The sequence below is a fragment of the Trichechus manatus genome, unplaced genomic scaffold (genome assembly GCF_000243295.1).
Source record: "Trichechus manatus latirostris isolate Lorelei unplaced genomic scaffold, TriManLat1.0 scaffold00007, whole genome shotgun sequence".
Taxonomy (NCBI): Eukaryota; Metazoa; Chordata; class Mammalia; order Sirenia; family Trichechidae; genus Trichechus; species Trichechus manatus.
The window spans coordinates 2,759,960-2,769,827 of record NW_004443943.1 but is presented as its reverse complement, the minus strand read 5'-3'; the positions used below and the strand labels follow the sequence as shown (position 1 = coordinate 2,769,827).

The following is a 9,868-nucleotide window of genomic DNA, read 5'->3' as shown; positions in this document are numbered from 1 at the left end:
GTGGGGTTGTTAACCAATGTCATAAAACAGCATGTGTGCTACTGTTACATGAGAAACTATCTGTTCTGTAAGCCTTCACCTGAAGTACAATAAAATATTAAAAAAAAAAAAAATCCTCCACTAAAGGACCACATGAACCAGAGCCTCCATCAGCCTGAGCCCAGAAGAACTAATGGTGTCCGGTTACCACTACCAACTGCTCTGATAGGGATCACAACAGACAGTCCCGGACAGAGTGGGAGAAAAATGTAGAACAAAATTCAAATTCATGAAAAAAGACCAGACTTACTGGTCTGACAGAGGCTGGAGGAACCCCTGAGACAATGGCCCCCAGACACTCTGCTAACTCAGAACTGAAACCACTCCCAAAGCCCACTCTTCAGACAAAGATTCAACAGACCTATGAAGCAAACAATAACACGTGAGGAACGCGCTTCTTGGTTCAATCAAATATACGAGACCAAATGGGCAACTCCTGCCCAATAGCAAGACAAGAGGGCAAAAAGGGACAGGAATTGGACGGATGGGCACGGCGAACCAGGGGTGGAAAGGGGGAGAGTGCTGTCACATTATGGGGATCGTGGCCAATGTCGCAGAACAACGTGTGTAGGAATTTTTGAACGAGAAACTAATTTGAGCTGTAAACTTTCTCCTAAAGCTCAATAAAATCTAAAAAATCCTCCAGAATGGGTAGAATCTCCCCTATCCTTGTAAAAATTGTTTGGTTGAATTCAATAAATCTCCATTTTTTTGAGAAAAAAAAAAAGATAATAGACCTGGAACTATTCAGGTCTACATTCGTTAAGGGAATTAGCTGAAATTGTGGTTACCCACCAAAGGCTATGTCATACTACATCACTTTTCTTCTCCTCCAGCAAGTAATAGAGGTGGTGAAGCCTGCAGATAGCCCCTTCCCAGATCCTCTAGAAGAAGGAATCTCATTTGATGTTTACTCATCACTCCTTGAGCCACCCCCAACATCGGTTACAGATATGAAGGTATGCTTCCTTCCCCCCACCACTACCCCCTTTAATTCACCCTACCTCAGCCTTATATTTTCTGAAGAGGGCTTGAGGGGAAGGAACGAAATATCCTTGCAGTTTTTTTCCTTCTGATTTTTCCTAAATAAATACAAAATATTTCTTTATATGTTAGTTCACAGATGGACCCGTTAAAAGTGGTTTGGCAGTTTTAATCTCTTCCACCCCATCGTCCCAGATCTCCACCTTTACTCTTCCAAAAGTCAGCACTGCATTGGCAGCGAGACTCAGTCTATCATGGCCCTAACAGAAAATGAAAATGCAGGGTAGTGTCAGATCAAAACTCCCTCCAGATTAAATCGTTTCTGGTAGAAAAGTAGCCAGTAGAAGTCTGAGATTCCATAAAAATCATTGAATGCTCCAGAAATCATTTTAGCGTTGTTTACTTTCAATATCCTAGAGGTTGAGTCGAGAACAAGGCGCCGAAGAGACCCAGCCAGAAACTGATGCGTTAGACATGGATCCTTTAGCTGGTTTCACCATTGAAGATATAAAATCAGTGCTGGGTCAAGTCACAGATGATGTTCTACTCAGCATTCAGGTACTCAGTATTGACAGTGTGCTCACTTATTTTATTACTGTTTAATTAGCCAACCTCAACCTTAACATCTGTAAACACTACCCACGCTCTGCCAGCAAGAGTGAAGTTTATGGTGGAGAAGTTCAATTTAACATCTCAACATAACTCTCAGTTGAATCTCTGAGATTAATAAGATCACCAAATAGATTTGCCAACAGCATCTAGTGTCGGGTGTATTATCAGTTTACAAAACCATTCAGCATCAAAACCCCAAAAAATAACACAGGAAAACTTCGTGCCTTCTCCCACTGTAAACATTGCTCATGCTGGAGTAATCTGAGTACATTTGTAAGCAGTAAACACTGAAGGCCAAACCATAATTCTGAGCTGAGTCTTCTCACCAAATTTCTAAGGAGAGACTTTAGAGTCTTTGACCCCCCTTTCAGATGGTTTGTTCCTTTGCACATGTCACTAATAGCTAAACAATTTACACCAGTGGCTGCATGAAAATGGTGACTGTAACAGCTGCCAGTGACTTATCAGCCAACTTAGCTTTATGCTTTTCTTTTCCATTCTGTCCAACAACAACAACAACAAAAAATCAATTGTTTCTACCTAGATACAAAGTTTTGTAGAAATTCACATCATTTCCTAGGCAAATGATTAAATAAGTGAATTGCAAATTTTGAGTTATTTTGGAAATTACCACAAATCAGTTGGACAACATACTGAATATTCAAAATACTAATGCATCTCAAGGTATGCTTGATTTGTTATCTGAACATGAGACCATATATAAAAAGCACACCGTACTAACAACTAATGTAGAAAGAGCAAAAGATTAGCTTGGCATAAGAATACCTTGCTACTTGTTTAATCATGGAATATTATTGCACTATTTACATGAACATACACTGATTTGGTGCCAACGGAATCAGCCAAAGTCCTCAGCTTAATAAGGGGTGTTTAGTGTTTACCAGAAATAGTGGAAGAACACGTTTTACACAAAGCTTTATTGTTAACAACCCCATGAATGTAATAACTGGTTACTGTGTGGAAGGGCAGAGTGCAGTTGAATTAAGCTGAGTTCATAACATATCTCCTTTTTAGATTTGATAACATTTCATCTAAATATAGTTTATGTATAATCATCGCCCTGGGCTCCTTGCAATCCTGCAACTCTGAAATTATTGCTGAGTAACTACTAGACAGTAATAGAATTGTTTGTAGGCCCCAAAACTTGAAAACATCTTTAGCAAGGCCATGTTCCATGTACATTGAGTTTCTTTTTTTTTTTTTAAATATTGGAGTCTGCAGCATTTATACCACTACTCTATAACAGAAAGAATATGATTGCTGTATGTGTGTGTTATGTCCTTTTGGCCTCAAGCCACCCTTTCGGGGCCTAGAAGTTCACTAGCTTGCTCATCTAAATATAATTAGGCATAGGAAGATCTTGGACCAGAGCTGAGGGATGGTGATCCTTTAGGTGCCACGGTTATTTCCGTATTAAGTGGATTCATGGGCATCAGCCTGGGCCAAATGACTGCCAAGTTTTCTATAAAATGGCATAATGATGTGGATTTATACATTATCTTAAGATAGAAAACCCCTTTATGTATTTTCTATCAATAATCCTAGTAAACTGCATGCAGGTTAGGCAGGTACTACCCCGATGAACAAAATGAAAAGCGAGATACAGAAAGACTAAGTCACTTGTCCAGTTTCCAGGGCCGGAAACTGATGAAAGGCCCTGAATGGGAGCTGAGAACTGGGCTGTAGTCCTAATTCCAGTGCTATCCACAAAAACCACATAACCTCTAATATCACGACCAGACTACTTTGGGTTTTAATACTCCCGTGGTGTGGCACTTTTTCAGTGTTTACCCTTGTGTCTTGGTCAGATTCCAAGTTGGGTAATTACTCTCTGCTTACCTAAATTTCTCCTCCTGTTTTAGATGGGTAAGTTATTTTCCACTTCTAAAACCTGACTGCCAGTGTTCCTGGCTTTAAAAACTGCCACATCCCCTTTTCAAAGGTAGCTGCATGTCAGATGTCAGTGGTCAGTGTGTACAAGCCTTCTGAACACACCAACCTGTTTTCCTGAGTATAGCAAAAGTCAGTGAATTCTTATTTATGAGATGTTTTAAAAATTTCCATAGTTTTTCTTCTCCTTTTCTAAAAAGTCATACACTTACTACAGTTTTTAGAGGAAAGGGCAGTAGAGAATCCATGTTTTAAGTATAATTTTTTCAGAGCTCCTTTTTCAGTAGTTACAGGCATATTTCACTTTCCATAATTCAGAAGTTTCTGAAAATGTGGTATGAATCCTTAAATTTTTCAGTGTAAATCCATTTTGTTTCCCATTGGCTCACTTTATAGTTTCAGAGATTTATTAAGAATGAAGTTATCTTGGCCCTGAGATGTTAATTAAAATTATACTGAATAGAGCAAGCCCTTTTAAACCTATATAGTTTAGGCATTTTAATTTTAAAGATACATTCAAAATGAAGTTATTTTGTCCCTGACTTATATAATAAAAATTATGCCCAATAGAGCAAACTTTAATATAGTTAAAGAATTGTGTTTCAGAGAACTATGAATACTAACACTAAATTCTTGCAATAAAGGTTGGCTGTTGGCTCTGTCCAAGCAGTATCGTAAAATAATGAAAAAACCTTGAAGGAAGTTTGCCATTTGAGGACCCTAGGTATTTTTAGGTCAACTTGAAACTTACAGGTTAGAAAAACTGGGTATGAGATCATTTCAAGGTAGTGGTCAATGAGAGGTTATTGAAATAAGGTCATGGGTTTTCCATTCTTTCCTAGAAGTAAACAGAAACAGCCACAGCCCTAGTGGTTGTAGGATAGCTCTTTTGTTTAGCAGTGTTCCTGGGAATACAAGGAAACATGGCACACTAATGACAACCAGTTCTTGACCTGACATGGAGTCTTTTGATCTGGGCTCTGCTAGTTGTGCCTGAACTGAAGTACTGACCATCACTGTCTAGAGAGTCAAAAGGTTATTTTCCTCTCTTAGTAGTACACCACTCTATTAGGCTTGCAGTTGGAATCAACTCAATAGCAACAGGTTTGGTTTGATTGGTTACTTTCATGAACCTTTTGCCAAAGGCCCACACTTGATTAGATGAATTTTTTACAGTGAAACACCAGAACAATTTCCAGGTTAATCTGAAAACCCTGGTGAAGTAGTAAAACAGAACCTGGTAAAAGATCATTTTTCCTTAGTTGAGAAGAAATGAGACTATTGGTGGATATAACCAAAAACCAAACATGTTGCTGTCGAGTTGATTCCGACTCATAGCGACCCTATAGGACAGAGTAGAACTGCCCCATAGGGTTTCCGAGGAGCGGATGGTGGATTTGAACTGTTGACCTTTTGATTAGCAGCCATAGCTCTTAACCACTGCACTACCAGGTCTCCATTGGTGGATATAGAAGAGCATTAATTCAAAGTGGAAAGAGTCAATGGATGAGTTAGAGCAATGGTTCCCAATCCTTTGAAATGGTGACAATATTATTTCTTCAAATCATTGCAATCTCTACATGGTCCAACATGTCCTATGCTGTAAATTTATTTTAATGAAATATTATTAACATGTTATTTTTAAAAGATTTCCTAATATTATATCAATGATACATGACACTAGCGAAGTATATCACCAAATTGGAAGTTGGAATTCATGAATTTAAAAGTAAGAAGGTATGTTATACGTTATCTAGTTCAACTGCTTAATTTTTCAGATAAGAACTAATGCCCAGGGCAGTTAAGTGACTTGCCCAAGCCCACACACCTAAACTAAAACCTAAGTCTTACACTCCTAGACTAGGACTCCTTTCACTCTACCAAAACCATTGCATGAGGGGATTAGTGATTCCTAAAAATGATAGTTTCTGGAGAGCCACTTTTCATGCATCCAAGCCTCCTCCACCCAACCACCAAGAAAGGAAAAGATGAGAAGCCAGAGGCCGGAGCTTGATCTAAGGGCTTACTAAAACTTGAACCAGAAGAGACTGATATTCACGTGAGAATTCAAAATTTTTGATACTAATATGATCTTATCAGGGCTGTCAACTGTCAAAGGTAAAGCAAAATCTCATCAGATAAGACAATCAGTGTGGAAATTTCAAAACTACCTATTAAGAGTCACACTCCTAAAAAAATAAAAATAAACAATCTGTATTTGATATTTTAAACATTGTATGTCTAAATTAAAGCAATAAAATCTCAAAACACAGTTACCCTGAAGACCTCAATTATAGTATAAATATTAACATTCTGAGCTTTAAATTAACACTTTTATGTACAGATTACTCCTCATAAACTTGTAGAATTTTTTAAAATTGACGAAACAGCAATAACAAAAGCAATTTTACTATGTTCCCCACCGTTAGTATCTTTGAATATAATTTTATTATCCATTGTGAAAAAGGGAAGACATTTCCAGGACTACTAATGTTCAGATAATCTGAAAGTATTTCTAGAATTGTGCAGGTAGCAATGTTAGTCCACAGAATATCACTGCTGCAGGCTAACTGCTCTCACAGCCACAGCAATCACTAAAACCTGTCAGCAATCACTTACCTTTTTTCTACCAAAAATATACCGCAAAGAGCATAATTCCAACAGTTATAATGTATGATGAATGCTCTTAATAATGAGAATTGTCCTAATCGTGAGATGATCTGTGTTGTTATTTATTTCACAACAGAAGCTTTCTGGGTTCCCGTTTAGAATGGATTACCCAGGAGACAAAAACATCCATTGCAAACGGGTGGAGGACCAACAGCAATGCAATAACTGAGCCCAGAGCAGTTATTCTGATTCGGTGCTTATTGGTAAAGTCTGTCTGAAAATACAGATAAATTATCCTATCTTCCAGCACAAGGCTATGTGAAAAATGGCTGTCGAAATACCACTTCCTGTTCATAGCAGACATGCTATACATTGGGAATGTGCAGAGAAATATGATAAAGTGTTATCACATCACTACAGGCTGAAACACGGCTATGTCTGCAAAACAGGAAGGTGTGTGAGGGATAATGTCTGTCTTTAGGCACTATACTATGTCAAAACCACAAAGACAATGTGCAGCAAAAGATAGCTCCATCATAACCACTTTTTTATGATTGTCTTCACAGACCGAGATAAACGAAAAGCTGCAAATACAGGAAGAGGCCTTTAATGCACGAATAGAAAAATTGAAAAAGGCCTGAGGACTCGGTGCAAGGAGAGTGACGCTAAACTTCACAGAAACAAACAAAACCAGCCGGAATAATAGACTGTAGAGCAGCGAACCTCCTTCATTTAGTTGTGAGAAGAAAACCAAGCCCCACTTTTATTATCCTAAGTAATTAGAAAAGTATTGGCCCCAATTTTGCTATCTCCTGTCCCATAACAGCCTCTGAATTTATTGCACTGAGTGTAATAAGAGCATTTTGTATACAAGAGTTTGGAGAATTATATATAAAAATACAATTACTTTTATGATACGCCTTTCACATTTCGACGAATAAACGCTATTCATCTTCAAGGAGAATGAAGCCAACTTTTTTAAACAACAAGAAATAAAGAAAAATAATAATAATTTGATCCACATTGACCCAAATGAAATGCCACATTGTTGGAGCACCGTGTAAAGCTACCAGTACAACAATACAGAGGGATAAAACTTGCTAAACAATGGCAATTCAAACGCATGTACAAGGGTTGCTTTTTTCTTTTTTTCCCCCTCAAATCATTTGGTTTTCTTACTTAAACGTTTCAGTGTGAAACCAATTTTCTGAAATTATATAATGCAGTTTGAAGCACTTTAATTTATTCTGTCCTGTATTTATTTCTAATCTTGTTACTCTCCCAGGAGAATACATGACCTATATAAAAAGAAGGATTGTATAAATGGTTATTAAAGACCAACCTATATATAGATTGTAAAAATCTTAAATATAAATCAAACTCACGGAACTCCTAAAATTAACCATTATATTGCGGTGGAATGATTGAAAATGTCTCAAGCCTTTAAATACCTTTATTAAAATATAATTTCAAAAGAAAAATATCCATTTGCTAACCAATAGTCCCTCATTTGACAAACTAAATTAATTACTACCTAGGTCCTTTGTCTTTCCAAATTGCTTAGACTTCAGAGCATTCTACAATGGAGAGCATTGTTAGGAGGGGGCAGTCCCTGCAGTAACTTTCCAGTTTGTTCTGTACTTGCATCCAGGTGGCACTTGGTTGAATATGTTTCGTCTGTGCTCTAATCTTGGGCTAAAATTTACCTTTTTCATGAGTATCAAAAGAATTGTCCAAAAAACTCTTCATTTGGGTCAGAGATAGATCTGACAGCACTTGATAATTTTCTAACTACACTGATGAACAAAGTAAGAGTAGCTCTTAAGATAAAGCCATGTTTGGTGCTCATGCAGTTCCAGGTTTGAAAAGCCTGGAGATGTGCTGGAATATGTTTCTGCCCTAAACTCTCCATCCTAATTGAAAATGTTGACAGCCATAGGAGACCCCTAGAAGGGCTCACAAGTCTGGGTTCCATTAAGCAGTCTTTTCCCCAAGGAAAACTAAAAGGGGAAACCGAACATGGGTAATAAAGGAGCTTCTGTTGTTGTTATTGTTAGGTGCTGTTGAGTCAGCTCCGACTTATAGGAACTCTACATATAAAAGAGCGAAACGTTGGGCCATCCTTATAATATAATGGGCTATGTTTGAGGCCATTGTTACAGCCACTATGTCAATCCATCTCATTGAGGGTCTTCCTCTTTTTCGCTGACCCTCTACTTTACCGAGCATGATGCCCTTCTCCAGGGACTGACCCTCCTGATAACATGTCCAAAGTACCTGAGATGAAATCTTGCCATCCTCACTTCTAAGGAGCATTCAGCTAAACACAGCTTCAAATCCAATAGTTGGCACAGAGTAGACCTGCATTTCTAATAAGGAATGCTTATTGTGAGCAGAGACAGATATTAGAAGTTTAAAACCGAAATTTAAAAAAATAGCACTAGGAGCCCTAAACACTTCACAGAGACAATATCGTATAAACATGGCTCACGATGGGGCCTACGGCTGTGATACTCGCTTCTCCATTGGCTAGTCCAAACAACTGGGCAATGGTCATTAGGAATCGGCAATGGCTTTTTGGGTATCCTAAGAGGTGACCAGAAACCAAACCTTACGACAAAAATGTGACTTTGGACAAGCTACTCAACCTTTGTTTGCTTATCTATAAAGTGGGGATAACAACTTATTTTTTAGGTTGAGAATTCAGTAAATTGATTTTAACAGACATTTGTTGTAAGATTTGGTTCATGTTTACCTCTTTCAAACCAAAAAAAAAAAAAAAAAAAGAACTAATTGCTGTTGAATTGATTCTGACTGACAGTGACCCCATGTGTGCAGAGTAGAAATGCTCCATAGGGTTTTCAAGGCTGTGTGACCTTTCAGAAGCAGATCATTAGGACTTTCAGTTGTGCCATCCAGTGACTCCAAATGCCATTGCTCATTCTTAATGACCATTGCCCAGTTGTTTGGTCAGCCTGTTTCCCAGAATTCTCAGCCTTCTGTGTCTCTACACTGGCACCTGTGAGTCCATGTGTCCCCCTACTCTGTTGAAGTCATGTCACAATGTCCACTTTGCCACCCTGCTGTCCTACATCTTTCATGTTGGGGCAACCCAGGAGTCTCTGTGACAGCCGAACGTTAAGATCTAATAATAATAGGAGTGTCTTAGTCATCTAGTGCTGCTATAACAGCGATACCACAAGTGGATGGCTTTAACAGTTAAAGAGAAGTTTATTTCCTCACAGTCCAGCAGGCTACAAGTCCAAACTCAGGGTGTCAGCTCCAGGGGAAGGTTTTTTCTGTCAGTTCTGGAGGAAGGTCCATGTCATCAATCTTCCCTTCGTCTGGGAGCTTCTCTGCACAGGAACCTCAGGTCCAAAGGACGCGCTCTGCTCCCAGCACTGCTTTCTTGGTGGTATGAGGTTCCCATGTCTCTCTGCTCACTTCTCTCTTTTATATCTCAAAAGAGATTGGCTTAAGACATACCTAATCTTGTAGACCTCATCAACATAACTGCCGCTAATCCATCTTATTACATCATAGTGATAGAGCTGACAACACATAAGGAAATCACATCAGATTACAAAATGGTACACAATCATACAATACTGGGAATTACGACCTAGCCAAGTTGACAGATATTTTTGGGGAACACAATTCAATCCATGACAAGGAAGAAGAGCTATAATAGCAATAATATCCACAATATTTA

General features: G+C 38.4%; 1 protein-coding gene across 1 annotated transcript in view; it reads left to right on the top strand.

Moving 5' to 3' along the window:
• The window catches only part of CABCOCO1 (ciliary associated calcium binding coiled-coil 1), a 146,215-nt gene extending 139,101 nt beyond the window's left edge, over positions 1-7,114 (top strand). The window contains exons 6-8 of the mRNA XM_004370123.1: positions 876-998; positions 1,441-1,581; positions 6,723-7,114. Of these exons, the coding sequence (XP_004370180.1) occupies positions 876-998; positions 1,441-1,581; positions 6,723-6,797 (339 nt within the window). The 3' untranslated portion in view covers positions 6,798-7,114. The remainder of the gene's footprint in view (positions 1-875; positions 999-1,440; positions 1,582-6,722) is intronic.
• Positions 7,115-9,868: the final 2,754 nt, after the last annotated feature.